The sequence below is a fragment of the Mustela nigripes genome, chromosome 6 (assembly GCF_022355385.1).
Source record: "Mustela nigripes isolate SB6536 chromosome 6, MUSNIG.SB6536, whole genome shotgun sequence".
NCBI classification, from domain to species: domain Eukaryota; kingdom Metazoa; phylum Chordata; class Mammalia; order Carnivora; family Mustelidae; genus Mustela; species Mustela nigripes.
In genome coordinates, this window is record NC_081562.1 from 121,092,225 (window position 1) to 121,108,214 (window position 15,990).

Consider the following 15,990-nt stretch of genomic DNA (forward strand, 5'->3'; position numbering starts at 1 on the left):
TTATTTATTTTACAGACAGGGATCACAGTACGCAGAGAGGCAGGCAGAGAGAGAGAGAGAGGAGGAAGCAGGCTCCCTGCTAAGCAGAGAGCCCGATGTGGGGCTCGATCCCAGGACCATGGGATCATGACCTGAGCTGAAGGCAGAGGCTTTAACCCACTGAGCCACCCAGGCGCCCCCTAAGAAAATTATCTTAAATTAGGCTAGAGAAGTAAAGAAAATCAGAACCATTACATTTATTCTCTTTATTTTTTTTGCGATTTGATAAAGCCACCTTCAAAGTACAATGCATTTTCACCTATGTAAGTCTACACTATGAGTATTGATTCATTTATTTTACCTGAAATTAATTTACTTTTCCTTCAGTTCAGAATGAAAAAGGTAATAAATGATATCCTAACTCTGATTTTTGAAGAACTACATTTGAAAATGTAAGATAGTTCTAAATGAGTAATTTGTTTTAAGCTGTGGGACTTGTTAACTCCTAGAAACAGAACAAGGATCTTACTGTAATAGAGCTAGACAAACGGTCTATTCTTCTGTATATATGTTGTATTTAGAATTTTAAAAGTATTTGATAGAACGAATATACTTTTAGGACAAGATTTGCCAGTTCAGCTTTGGTTTCTCTGACATGCTGTTCCAATGTGAATGTAGCATTTTTGGAATTTTTTATATGCAATGTGCTAAATTTAAATCTTTTTCAAATACTGTATTATGCATTGTATGGTCTCTGTATGGCATAAAACAGTGTTTTTATAGCCCTTCTGGTTAAAAATTTTTGTTCTTAAGTCATGTTACGCTTGCCTTGTATGTGCTTTAAAGTTGCATTATGTATATCTCACCTCATCAGAAAACTGCCAGTTCTTTTCGCTGGAGGCAAAAGAAGGAATTTCATACCCATTAGTTTAATTGCTCTATGCCAAAACATCCAATTTTCTGTTTTATTCATCAACCTGTAAATAAGGACTTAATATTTTCCTATTAGTTGAATTTTAACCAAAAGTATTTTGTTACTTTACATTTTTGGTCCTATTTTGTGTATTTGACTTGATTTTGGTTAATTTGAATGTGACACATTTTCCTACTTACTCACCCATTCCAGCTTTACTTGAATAACAGTATAAAGGTGCTTCATATTCTCTCTTTCAGTTACTGTTTTTGTTTGTCTCATGAACTGTCATTGGCAAAATAGCTTCATCTCTTTGGTACTATTAGCCCTCTAAATTGTGAAGAGTCTTCTGTTTATAAACTAGGTCTAATCTGGTAAATCGAATTGTTGGCACTTCCAAGTCTAAGCACACAGTATAGAGCGAAAATGAGAAATCAGGCAACATAAGGTTAATTTTTAGTTTTGTTACTAATTATCATAAACCTTGACCCTTCCCATCTGTAAAATGGGGATTTCATGCCTCCCGAAGGCAGAGGTGTGAGGATCTGAAGAGATACCTATGTGGAAGGCCTTTGTAAACTGCAAAACGCTGGACTGTTATCATTATTATTACTATTATTATTCTATCTGGGGGGTTTTGCATTAAAGATGAAAATTTGAATTGTGCACAACCAGTATCGCACCAGTGGCAAATTGGCAAAGACTAGTTTTTAAGATATGTGAGAAGGTGGAAAATGTGTTGAATATGCCCAGTCGTTTAGCATTAGTGAAAGACAGTTTTGGCAGAATAATTACTTTTTCCATCCTCAAATATACTGTCTCCCTTTCCATAGAAATTATGTGAGGCAAGATGTCATGTGTTTAGAATCTTTAAATCTAAAAAGTTAAAAGAGAGAGAGAGAGAAAGAAATGTCTCACCTTCCAAACAAATAAACAAACTTTGGCAGGACCCGTGGGCTTGAGTCTAACATTTCACTGTCCCAGATTGTAAACATTACAAGACCTCGGTGAGCCATGCCCATGATCTCATTGCGACTTTGGCTTCCTCTATCTCATACCATGCACCTTAGGAAGTTCTTGGAGCAGAAGCAGATGTGATCACTTTTGTTACTTCTCCCAGTACGTCCTCAGTGCTGTGACTCACTGTCTCTACTGATAAAACAGTGAGACAACCAGGAAGTCACTGGACTATGGGGTTGAATTGGCCTTACCATTTATATTTCTTTTACATAGTTACATTATTAATACATAATTAATGCTTTTTTTTTTTTTTTTTTTTTAGCACTTGGGACTGTGGCCAAGGATCTTAAAGTCATAGTCCCTCATTACTTTTACTTTTTCACAATTCACCAAACATTTATTGGAGTCTACTGTGTAACAGACACCAGACCATATTCCAAATGAGAGTCAAAGAACAAGACCAAGCGGCTCTGTTCTTGAAGAGCTTACAAATTCATAGGGAAAGGACCCAGTAGAAAACAATTACAATACAATGAAAAATGTGGCTACAGGTTGCCTTTGGTTTTAAATGGACAAAGCAGATTTTGGGCCTGGTTGATTCAACAGCTCAACAATGTCATCAAAGACCCAGGCTGTTTTCTTTTTTCTGCTCTGCCATTATCAGTGTGTCCTGTGATTAGTCCTTAAACTTCTAGAAAATTCCTAGGAGACATCATCTCAGAACTCTCTGGCCATCATTGGGCCATATCTAGTCCACCACTAAACAAACAATGGTAGAGGGAATGAGACTTCTGAGATAGGCTTAAGCCAGTCAAGTTTTACCTATGGGGTATAGAAGCACTTTTTGCAGGTGCTTCTGTGTGAGAGTTAGACACCCAAACAAAATCAAGCCTTGGCAAATGTGAGAGAATGAAGGAATGAATTTTAGAGAAAAACCTCTATAGGAATGTGCAGGGGAGGGAGTGAACCATACTGAGAAGGGGAGGGGTGTGGATTTTATGGAGGAAATGTTATTTAAGCTACTATTAAAAGGAGTCAGTTCAGGACTGAGTAGGAATTTCTAGGAGTTTAGAAGGGCACCCAGGTAAAGAAAATGATGTAGTCAAAGATGTACAAAAACATGGCACTTTAGGGAACACCAGTAATCCTAGGAACTGCAATATAGTTTATATAAAAACGTACAATGGGGGTGTCTGGGTGGCTCAGTTGGTTAAGCCACTGCCTTCAGCTTAGCTCATGATCCTGGAGTCCCAGGATCCAGTCCCACATCAGGCTCCCTGCTTGGCAGGGAGCCTGCTTCTCCCTCTGACCCTCCCTCTTTTCATGCTCTCCCTCTCTCTCTCTCTCTCATTCTCTCTCTTTCAAATAAATAAATAAAATCTTTTTAAAAGGGTGGGGGAGGAGGGTACAATGTGAAACATGATCAGAGGGTGAGGTTGAGCCAAACTGGGAAAATACTTCAATCATGCTAATGATTTAAACCTCATCCAGAAGGAAATGAAGCCAGAAGGGCATTTTAGGAAAACTGCCATCCTTCTGTTGATGTCTTTCTAGTCTCTTTGGAGAGCTGATAGTCAATTTTGAGTTGATTTCTCAGAAGGGCCTGTGTTAACACATCCCCTGAAGTCTTCCATGTTTATAACAGTTTAATAGTTGAAGGTCATTTGGGCTGGATACTAGAACATTGATTCACATTTTCTCTTGAGGTTGCTTACATACATTACTCCCTTTCCCTCTGCATAAAAACACTGCTGCTGAAAAGGCTTAAGATAATATCTTATCCTTTCCCTGACAAGTAACTTGGTCTTTTTGCCTAGATGAGCAAATAATTTTTTTCTTTTTTATTAATGTCCAGCAGTTGTACTAGAATATTTCTCTATGTTAGCACATTCTTAGCACCCCAGGTATATAGGGTGACTTTTAAATATACTCTCAGGTTTTATTTATTTCAGGAGAGAGTTTTAAATCATAGCTTTAAAATTTTGCTCTATTTTATTGCTCTGTTTCCTTCTTAAGAACTCACTATATGCATGCTATTTTCTCTGCCTAGTCTTTGAATTTTTTGTTAGCTTTCTCCCCATCATTTCAGATTCTTCACATATCCTATTTATTTAAAGATATTACCCATTATGTATGCTCATTTTTGTACTTCTTCTAATTTGCTTTTCATTTTCAAAATGAATTTTTCTTCCATTGCTAACTCTTTGTAGATGGGTTTCACCTGCCTTTAAAAACTGGTTTTTTTTTTTCTTGATTAATCACTTAACTTATGAGCTTTGATAATTCTAATTGATATTTTCTTTCCATTGCTTCTGTGATCTTCTTTCAGCTAATACTTTTTCGTATAACAATTCTATATGGAAATTGACCATGGTCTTTTTGTTTTGCTCATTTTTAAGTGAAATAAGTTCACATGTTGTTTTAGGAGGGAGATGTGGGCCAGAGTTTCATTTCTAATTTCATGCTTCTCAAGATCCCACTTCTGTTATTTTCCCAAGGATGGAGAGTAGACTCAGACTCGTTTGCTCCTCTCCTTTCTTTTTACCTGAACTCTATCATTCCTTCATCCCACTGTCCTAGCCTTGTTCTGTTTGGATGCAACTCCCAGGAGTTCCTCTCTGGTATGGGGCTTCAACCCAGAAGGAGCCTTCAGTTGGTAGTACTGCGAATGCAGAGAACTCAGACCATAGAATGCTCCAGCACTGTCAAACCTGAGGGCATTTTGGTCTTATCCATTAATCAGAGCCTGGTAAGTCCACTGTGCTATTCCTGAGCTTTCCAGGGAAACCTAATGGCAGACTGAGCTCCCTGGTTCTACAGCCTTCACAAGTCATTTTGCCTTCTCTCTGCAGTCTTCTGATTTCTTAGACCATGTAGCTTTGGTGGTTTGTCCCAATCTGTTTGTGCTTGAGGGTCCATAAAGATAACTTGTCCCCTACTGTGTTTTTATTTTACTGCCACTAATTCCTCTGTTTTCTTAGGGAGATTCAAAGAATATGCCACCATCATCTTCCTGCAATTTCTCCAGTCTTTCTTGAGAAAAAGAATTTGTTTTGTAATTCCTTAACTGACAGCTTACTGACACAAATAACATCATCTGAAAAGTGGAATTCAGGGGCTACATTTTGAAGTTCCCTGAAATTCTAAAAGCCATTTTTTTCCCTTTGAGTATCCATGTGCATCTGGACCAAGAATATGGTTAGAATTATGATTTTTATTTCACCTGGGCTGAGTGTGTGGTCGGGATTCACATAACTGCAGTATAGTCGAGTGGCTTTGGGGTCAGACAGACATGGATTCAGATTCTTCTCTGCCATTTTTCATTTCACTTGTCACATATTAATTTATTTCTCTAAGATTTTCCTTACCTACAACATGGAAAGAGTACTACAACAACTACCGCTAAGCAGCTAAGCACTAAGTGCTTCAAAAGGGCCGTTTGGACTAAATTATTTGGGCTATTTGACTGAAGGTTAATAGATTAACTCTTTCAATCTTTTGATTTGGTTGTATCCTAGTGTACAGAAATGTAGTAAGGTGGCAGTGTAGAATACAATTGAAAGTATCATTCCTTTTGTTTTATATAAAAAGCTTTATTGTAGAATTTTAGGGGAAAATGGCAAATATTTTCAAAATAGTTTTATTAATACATCAGAATATAAAAGTTTGTCTTAGCAGAGATTGTATTTAAATGTGATACTGAGATCAAGGACCAGTAATATTGCTCACACACTTCCCATAGCAATCAGGAGAGGAAGTGTGTTGTGGAGAAGATGCTTTCTACTTATATTTGGGATGAGCCTGCCTGGGGTCTATCATTCACCATACACCAGAACTTTGGTTTGGTTTGGCTTGTTAGGTCCTTGGCAAAAGCTTCCTTTTGTAGCTGTGAGTTTACAAATTAAGTCAGTGTCGTTTCTAGAAACTGGCATAGAAACTTTCAAAGAAACTGGGCATACAACAATAAACAAGACAGAAAAGTGTCCCTGCCCTCCTGGAATGTATGTTCTAGGTCAAAGGCAAATAAATAAGCCACTATGGCAGACAGTAGGAAGTACTATAATATAGAACAGCTCAACCCACTCTCGAAGTTCAAGGAAGCTCCTTAAAGGGAATCGTACCCTAGTCAGTAGCTGAGACCACATGGAAAGTCCCAAATTAGTGGGAGAATAGACCAAAAAGCCATATGCAAAGACATGGAGATCTGCAAGTGGCATGTTTGAGGACATGAACTTGAAGGACTGATGCTTAAGCAATGTTCCCAATACCAGCTGAAATTTAGAATCACAGGAGAGATTTTTTAAATTAAAAAAAAAAAAATTACAGGCCCTACCCCAGACTTAATGGACCATATTCTCAGAAAATGAGTGTTGGAATTCTGATTATTAACTCCAGGGTTGGGGGTGGGGAGACCCTGTCTTAGGGCTTGTGTGTGTGGCTAGAGAAGGGGGATCAAGGCATAGAAGGTGAGACAAGGAAGCCAGAGGCACAAACATCATGTGGAGTTTGGATTTTATCCTAAGGGCAGGGGAGAGCAGTGGAAGAATTTGGAGGTTATGGGGATGAGATGTTCAGATTTATGATTACAAAGTTCACTAAGTTTACTATAACATGGCCCCTTGAGGGATACAGTCTATGTGGTTCAACATCTTTGATACCTCAGTTTTTTTAATATAAAATGGAAATAATATCTAACAATTTATGCGAAGTACCCAAGATATAATTAGCATTCAAAAGATATTAAATTTTGTTACTTGAGAAAGCTATGGAGCCAAATAATTGGACATCACCAGCCACCATCATACATTAGGGGAGGTGAGCATTTCCGAGCAACAATCTGTGTTCAGGTTCCTCTGACAAGTTCCTTTCCTGCCCACACTTGCAGCCCTGGCACAGAGAGCCCGCTTTTCCCTCACTCCCCACCTCTCACATGCATTACTTCAGTTACAGTCTTTGTGCTGACGACTTCCAAATCTATGACTCCATCCTGGTTTCCTTTCCTGAGCTCCAAACACATAGATCCAGCTGACTTCCTTCTGGCTGTCTCCGCATAAAGGTTGTGCAGGCACTTCATCCAATTTGGGTCCCTGATAATCAAGTACCATCCTTTCTCATCCCAAGAAAACAAAACAACACCCTCTCTTTCCAACATTAGCGCCATTAGGTCAAACCAGAAACAGGGGACTCATCATTGAGTCACTGGTCCTTATCTACTCCGGTCAGAGCACACAAATCCACACCCTTTCCTGCAGGTCTAGACCGTAACCTCCTTCCAAACTTCTACCACCTCTTATCTGAACTTCATGAAATAGCCTCCGAGTTCCCAGCACCAGGCTTTGCCCTAAACTCAAATCCAATTCTGAGAGATCTATGGTGATACAAAATTGATAAAATCCCCTTCCCCCTCCCCCCCCCCAGTACACATACACTTAAACCTTTTCAGTGGCTTTCTTGTGCCCTTAAAATGAACTCCATAGTTTCTACCAAGGCATGCAGCGAAGACCCATCAAGATCTCAGGAAGTCTCATTTTCTCCTTTTCTCCCTTTCTTATTTATGCTACTCTGCACTAAGAAAGAGAAAAAAAAGTTCCCTCCTCTCATTCTCAGGTCTGTTTCATGATGATTTCTCCACCCTGAACCCCCTTCACACTGGTAACTCCTCACCTTTTAGACTTCATTTACAAACATCCTCTTGGGGAGCCGTCCTTGAATCTTTCCTCTTAGTGTGCTGTTCATTATACATATTTCTTTATTTTTGAAGGCTTATTTATTTATTTCAGAGAGATAATGGGAGGAGGGGCACAGGGAGAGAAATTCGAGAAGACTACCCGCTGAGTGTGGAGTACAATGCAGGGCTCTATCTCATGACCCTGAGATCATGACCCGAGCCAAAACTAAGTCTGTCACTTAACAGACTGCGCCACCCAGGTGTCCCCATTATACGTATTTCTTAATGCCCCCACTGCCCACTGGACTGCAAGCAACATAATCGCCCAAGAGTATACACAATCAATCCATATTCTTCATGTATTTGGTTTGGGAATTTTTGCCTACTTGCTAAAATCTTTGTCATCCCCAAATCAATATTCACAACACCTCTGTGGTCATTCTTGAACATGCACACAGAGATGAAAAATTTGAGTCATCCAAAATGCATGTTCTCAGCTGGGGCTGAAAAAGATGACACTCTATCGTTTTAGCTCTCATATTATTAATAAGCATCCACTCTGTAGTCTACTTAAAACCAATTTTTCATATCTTTGTGGGTTTTGTTGGTGATTTCACTATTTGACATGGAACACGCATGTAGTACCCAAGTGCTCTATAGTGTTTCTAAGTTCGTGTGTTCTAACCCCCTTTAGGCATGACTTATAGTATGGTGTCTATGAGTTCAATGTTAATGAATTAACATTATTTGAGACAAGACATCTTTAAGCAAAAACACACAAAATACAAGCTTATATATTGATCAGTTGACAAATTGTGACCAGAGGCTCACAGGAACCTAATGCTGCATTTCCCCTAGAAATAGTGGTTTAGTATTTACTATTTCAGTTTTTGTGATGACTTTATACAACAGAACTACAACAAATAATAAGACAACTGTATTTTACTAATTTCTATATCCCCAGCAGTTAGCATAGTAACTCTCACATAATAGTAGTTCAATAAATATCTGTTGAAGCTGAATTGTGCATGTATACATATACCTACATACATGCATAGAAATCACATATAATAAATAAACTGAATTTGTTTTTTATGCCAAGGGTATACCTCACAGCCTTATCATTACTTTTTGCTTAAAAAAAACGCTGATCATAAAATTATTTTTGATGACATCTTTTGTTTTTAATTTTCTCTAGGATGCTGGAGAAATGGTTCGTTCCTTTGTTGGTGGTTTGGAACTTGTTGTCAATTTACTGAAATCAGATAATAAAGAAGTTTTGGCAAGTGTATGTGCTGCTATTACCAATATAGCAAAAGATCAAGAAAATTTAGCTGTAATTACAGATCACGGAGTTGTCCCTTTATTGTCCAAACTAGCAAATACAGTAAGTAACACACCCTTTCATTTTAAATGTGTTTTATCACAAGATATCATAAGATATCATGGTGTAGTGGTAAAAACAATAAGCTTAGAGTCCAGAGACCTGGATTCAAGCTTAATATCCATGACCTATGAGGTATGAGATTTTGGTCACCTCATTTAATTTCTTTGACACCAGTCAACGTGGAAGTGTATTCTAACGGTACAATTTAATATGCAAGATCCTTAGAAAACAGAGGCTGTTTCTTATTTGTTACTGGCAAGTCGTAAAGTGGTGGCAAATATAAATGTTACTATAGAAGTGTTAACTATCCTCTTCCATCACCACCTGTTCATATAGTTGGCACTGTTCATGCCAACTATAGAAGTTAAAAACTCCTCCCCAGGCTTAGCAAGCTTGGACTGAAGGCATTCTTGGGCTGGGAGACTTTGGTAACCAATGTATTATTTATCCAAAGCTGTGCCAGATAGAATAAGCAGCCTTGAGAGATAATGACTTCACCATGACGAGAAGTATTTGAGCACAGCTTGGGCTACCTCTTGGCAGGAAAATCATAGAGCAGAAATTTAGTCACTGGAAGGATGCTTGGTTTAGAAGACTTTTTAGGGCCAGTCTGACACTGAGTTCCTAAGAATAACTGCCAGATTCAGTTAAGGACACCAAGTTGTTGCCTCAATCAAGAGAACAATACAATTAACAAATAGAAAACTGTATCGTATTTAGTTATATTCTACCCATAGAAGTTAATTACATACAAAAAGAAAGGATATAGTCTGGACAAAGGCTACAGAAAGGGAAATGGGAGACTCAAGCATGTCATTGTTTGCTGCACTGCCTTCTCCCTGTTGGGAACCAAGGTGTATTCCTGATGTAGAAGTATTCCTGGGGTGAAGGTGTAGAATTAATGCATGTATCCCAGTCAGATGAAATGCTCCCTTAAGAATGTCCAATATTTTTTACCTATTTTTTTCCCTACAGCCCCTTCTCCAAAGGAAATCAAGCCTTGAGCAAATAACAAATGCTTGACACTTTATCATGTTTGACTGTATTGACTACATTCAGTAGTCAATAAAAAGAAATTAAAAGTATTTGAAGTCATAAAAAGAAAACTCGGGATTGAACCTTGGTCCAATTAGGAACCACCAAAATACTCATTTCTTTCAAGACACCACCTGAATAGCCTCCTAGCTGCTCTCCCTTGACTCCTTGGCCTTTTATTGGGTAATAAACATCTCGCACAGAAACATGACCTCACACGTTCATTGCAACGCATATACCACTATCCATTTCCTTTGTGCAGAATAATGATAAACTGAGGCGCCATCTAGCAGAAGCTATTTCACGCTGCTGTATGTGGGGGAGAAACAGAGTGGCCTTCGGCGAGTACAAAGCAGTGGCTCCATTAGTGCGTTACCTGAAATCAAATGACCCCAATGTACATCGAGCGACAGCTCAAGCCTTGTACCAGCTCTCGGAAGATGCGGATAACTGCATCACCATGCACGAGAATGGAGCAGTAAAGGTACTGTTGATTGATCGACTTTGGGGTTCAGTCCAAATGAGGTATATGGTGGTTGGAAAGAAACTTCTATAGCAATAAGATTTCACTGATGGGGAGTATTTGGACACACAAAACTGCCTTTTTGTTGGGTCATGGCGGCTGTTGAGCCATGTGTTAGCATGGTGTATGCAGCAGGAAAGTTGGAGATCGATTTTTTTCTAAACTGAAGAGTATAAGACACACTTAGTTGAATAATTGCTCCATAATTTGAATTTGATTGAAAAAAATGTACAGTGCATGAATAATCAGGGGCATTCACAAGTCTATTTAATTTATTTACTTAGGACTTAAATAACAAAGGCACAAACTACAGCAAAGGAGCTGACTGAAACAGCTAGATGGCAACTTGATGGTCTTAACTGTAATAGCAAAGGACCAATTCAAAGACACTTTTTTTTTTTCCAAAAAAATTGTGCATCAGGATTTTCTTTGCCTTTAATCAACACACAGGTAGGAGAGCTTCTAGAAGCACAAAGACTTTAATATATCTATACATTCTCTTCCTGAACAGGACTTGCCCAATCTAACATTCCATCAGTAGGGCCTTTAAAAAAATGAAACTGTAAAACAATTAAGCAGCCTGATATAGCGTCTGATATACAACATATGCTTAATTGCCAGTTAGTTTAAGAATAGAATTTCTAGGCTACTCAAAGTTTTAAAGTTTAATAAGGTTTATCGTTTAATTGACATAAAGCTCAGCTGCACATGTAATTCTGAATCATTTCTTCTAAGGCAAGTCAATGGATAATCCAAAATCACTTAGGAATTGTAGGCTACTATGTAAAGGTGATGAAACTCTGTTCACCCACCCACACATCTTATATGTACTAAAAAAAGAAGGCAACCAAAATGGACAGGGGGAGGGGACAGGAAAAGGAAAAGCAAAGAAAGAAAACTGGGTTTGTTCGGCCGTAGGCCCTTTCCCCCAACATCTTAAGGTCTCTTTAGGGCCTCTCCATCTCTCCTGTTTGCCTTCCTAACTGCCTGCTATTTCTACTGACGAATAACTACAAAGAACAGGATGTTGTTTTTTGTAAATGACTCTGTCATAATATAAAGACAAGCCTAATCCTGAGCTCTCCCTCTTGGGACCGTGGGGGCAGCAAATGGACCTGTGTGTCCTTTCTCTGGTTTTTTCATTTCTTTTTTCCTTCTTTTCTTTTTTTTTTCTTTCCATTCATTCATTCATTTATTTATTGAGAGAGAGAGAGAGTGCATGCAAGCAGGAGAAGAAGGAAGGCAGAGGCAGGGAGAGAATCTTAAGCAGGCTCCAGCCCTGATATGGGGCTTGATCTTAGGACCCTGAGATCATGACTGGAGCCAAAATCAAGAGTCAGACACTAACCAACTAAGCCATCCTCTGGTGTTCTTTAAGGAGGAAAGAAATGTGGATGTGGCAAGTCGGTGTCAATGGATTAAACAGGGTTTGGTGTCGTGCTTGGCTATGGGGAGTAAGGAAAGGGTTGAATCAAAAATGACTCCAGCTTTGGGGCTGGGTGAAGAAGAAGATTCCAGAAGCCAAGATCATGCAAGAGAACATCTGGCACCTTTGGATGGTTACAATACCTGTTCTGAGTATGTCACAACGTGTAACTGCTAACATTTCTGACTCCAAATGCTTACAAACTATCCACTATTTTGGCAGATCCCTGTTTGTTTTCATTCCTAATTGCTACTGTGCTTTCCTAGTAGAAAGCTTCCAGTGTTATATCCCAGTCCTACGTACAAGCCCGCTGCACCTACCCACAAGCAACACTGACAATTACCAGAGTCATCCTGTCACCCAGGTCATAAGTAATTCATTCTAGAGTTAGTTCCTTCATTATACAATTTCCTTGACAGCAGCAGCTGATGTTACACAACCTGTCTCGTGCCAGCTGATGTTTATTCCATAATAATAGTAAGCAGGCTTGAGGGTCTGGAATAGATTGGTTTCACTTTCTACTGTGTTCGATTTAAATGGTCAGTTTGAATTTCAGGTCTAGAGAAGGGCTGTCCAGTGCAAATGTAATGTAACCCACGTATCTAATATTAAGTTTTCTAGGAGCTAGAATTTCAAAAAAGATAAAAAGAAACAGGTGAAATTAATTTCCATGATATATTTTATTTAACCCTATATATCCAAAATATTTTTACTTCAACATTTAATCAATACTATTATATATATTATATATAATGAATATTATATATAATACATATAATCAATACTATTATATATAGTCAATACTGTTACATATATAATCAGTACTATTATGTATACTATTATCTGTGTATATATATTATATAAACTATTATCTATCTATCTATCTAGTATTTGTGTTTTATACAGTCCAAATCTCCATTTGGACTGGCCACATTTCACGTTCTCACCAGTGGCTAGTGGCTTTCTTATTGGACATCACAAGTCTAGAGGCAGGAGAAGGGAAGATTGGGAAGTATCAGTGAGAGCTAATAAATCATGAACAAGGGTGGACAAGTTGTTTTTGGCAGAAAGTTTAGAGAAGCCTGGGAAATGTCTGCCTTTACATTTGCAGAGCATGTAGGCTAGGAGGAAGAGCTGTCAGAGTAACTTCAGGAAGTTAACAGGTTACCCAGGAGTTCTAGAATCCAGAGGAAGAGGAAGTTTCCAAAGGGTTTGTGTTTAAATGCTGCTAAGCAGGCAACAAGGATTTCCTGATTCAGTTATGTTGAAAAATAATCCTGGTGTTAGAGTCTTTCCAGGTAGGGCTCTCTTCTATATGAACTAATAAATCCCCTGCCCTAGTAAATGTGACATGAGAGGAATAATGCAATCTTTTTCCTCTTTATGATTTTACACAGATCGGACTTGTGAACACGGATGCCGATCTGTTTGCAACTCTGTTGAAAGCATGAGGACTCTAGGAGATATACCAAAGTTACTGCTAATTATAACAAAGCCATAACATAAGAAAGTAATACAAGGAGGGAATGAAGTTGCAGGAAAAACTGAGCAAGACAAGCCCTTTCCTAAGACAGAAAAAGTGATCAGATAGAAAGACGATGAGCACCTATGAAAGGCATTAAGTTCCCTTCCCCATGGTGACATTGGATTTGTTTTGCAAATGTCTATACCAGGCAGGTGAAAGCTACATTAGGGCCTTATAACTTTCTGGAAGGCAGGAAATTGAAGGGATTGCAGAAAATACAACCAGAAGTGGGTCCAACGGAGAGAGAGAGGAACAGTTCACATTGGGTGGAATGGCAGAGGCTGTCTTGGCAGCCTCCCAGACTGAGCACATGAAATGGCATTCGGGAGAGTGGGGAAGATGAACCCAAGGAGCATACACACCCCATAGTCTTTGAAGCCTGGCACCAAAAAGAAAAATATCACTAACACTTTTGAGCGAAGTAAGTGGACTTCAGAGGCTGAGATCACCCAAGAACCTTCAGGGTCTATCTGCAGTCCACATGCTTGTTGTTTGATCAAACAATAGTATTTTGTTAATTAATACTCTTTCTGCATCTTTATGGTCTTGTGTACTTTTCTTGCAGTCCAGATATTCCCTGGAGTGCTGGAGATAGTCTCTTGGTGATATGCCATTAAATTACTTAGCACTATTAGGTTTCAGTAACTATACTCTGATACCAAATATAGAGTCATATATAAACATGTTTCTGATTGACTTTTTTGGGTTTTTGCATTTATCCTTCAAAGTGAGAAAGATTTTTAAGGATTCCAGTGAGATCGATTTTTAACTCTAATATTATATACACATCAAATGTTTTCCTTATTTCATTTCTAACTTAAAATATGTAATAGTTTTATAATTGACATACACATGCACATATCTAGAGTGTTGATGTGACAAATTGTGCCATATATATGCATAACCACAAAGCCATGATCAGATCAGGATAATGATTTTCATCTCCAAAGTAGATAAAGTCCAATTAATATTGTGGGTTTTTTTTTAAATGGACCATGCTTTTGGTGTTTATGTCTAAGAAAGATTTGCATAACACATGGTCACAAGGATCTTTGTTTTCTTCTGGAAGTTCTGTAACTTTTGGTTTTATATTTAAGTCTATGAACCATTTTGAGTTAATTTTTATGATCCTAGGAATGAATTACAGTTCATTTGGGGAGCATATGAGTATCCTTCATTGAAATAATGCCCTTTCCCTGCTGAATTTCTTTTGCAATCCTGAAAAAAAAATAGTTGAATATATGTTTTGTTCCATTGTTCCATTTATCTGTATTTACACCAATACCACGTTATCTTAATTACTGTAGCTTTATAATAAGCCATAAAGATAGGTGGTATCAGGGTTCCTATCTTTTTCTTTAAAGTTATTTTGGGGGTGCCTGGGTGGCTTAGTTGGTTATGCGTCTGTCTTCAGCTCAGGTTATGATCCCAGGGTCCTGGGATCTAGTCTCTGGGCTTTCTGCTCTGCAGGGAGCCTGTTTCTCCCTCTGCTTCTGCCTTTCTCTCTCTCTCTCTCTGTTTCTCATGAATAAGTAAATATTTTTAAAAAGTTATTTTGGCTCTTCTAGTTTTTTACATTTCCATATGAATTTTTAAATCAATTTGTTAATTTCTACAAGAAATACTTTCTGAGATTTTGATTGGGATGAGCATTAAATCTATACATCACAGGAGAAAATTGCTATCTTAATATTATTGTCATCTGAATCACAAAGAAGGAATATCCATTATTTTTATGTGTTAATTTTTCAGCAATATTATGTGATTTTTGTCACATAGGGTTTTTTTTTGTACATCTTTTATCATTTACTCCTATGTAAATATTTTTGATGCTACTCTAGATTTAATTTTAAAATTTCCATTTCCTGATTATTCACTGATATATAGAAACTTAATTGATTTTGTGTATTTATCTTATATCCTACAACCTTGCTAAATTCATTTATTTGATCTAGTAGACTTTTGGAGATTCCAGCAGATTTCCTATATAGGCCAGGGTCAGCAAACATTTTCTCTAAAGGGCCAGATAATAAATATTTTAGGCTTTATGGACCACATAAAGTCTCTGTTGCAGATTCTTCTTCTATTGTTGTTGTTATCATTTACAACTGTACAAAAATGTAAAAACCATTATTCATTTTTTGAGCCATACAAAAATAGATTGTTGATTGCCAGTGTCTTACATAAACAATCGTGTCATCTATGAAGTAGGACTTGTCTTCCTTCCTTTCTAACCTGGATGTCTTTTATTTACTCTTCTTGCTTGATTGCATGGGCCAAAAACTCCTATGCAATACTGAGAAAAAAGCAATTAAGAGCAGATGTCCCAGTCTTATTCCTTATCTTGAAGGTAATACATTTGGTCTTTTACCAATCAGTTTACTGTTGGGTATAGGTTTTTGTTAGGTAACTTTTTGTTTTTAAGCTCCATACTTTAGGCTCCCAGCATGGGGTCTGAACTCACAACACCCTGAGATTAAGACCTAGGCTGAAATCAAGAGTTGGACATTTAAGCAACTGAGCCACCCAGGCACCCATGTTAGGTGACTTTTATCAGGCTGGGTAAGTTCCCTT

General features: G+C 38.0%; 1 protein-coding gene across 1 annotated transcript in view; it reads left to right on the top strand.

Moving 5' to 3' along the window:
* ODAD2 (outer dynein arm docking complex subunit 2) overlaps positions 1–15,990 on the top strand; it is a 187,581-nt gene that overhangs the window by 126,185 nt on the left and 45,406 nt on the right. Inside the window, exons 18-19 of the mRNA XM_059404994.1 lie at positions 8,719–8,907; positions 10,205–10,426. Of these exons, the coding sequence (XP_059260977.1) occupies positions 8,719–8,907; positions 10,205–10,426 (411 nt within the window). The remainder of the gene's footprint in view (positions 1–8,718; positions 8,908–10,204; positions 10,427–15,990) is intronic.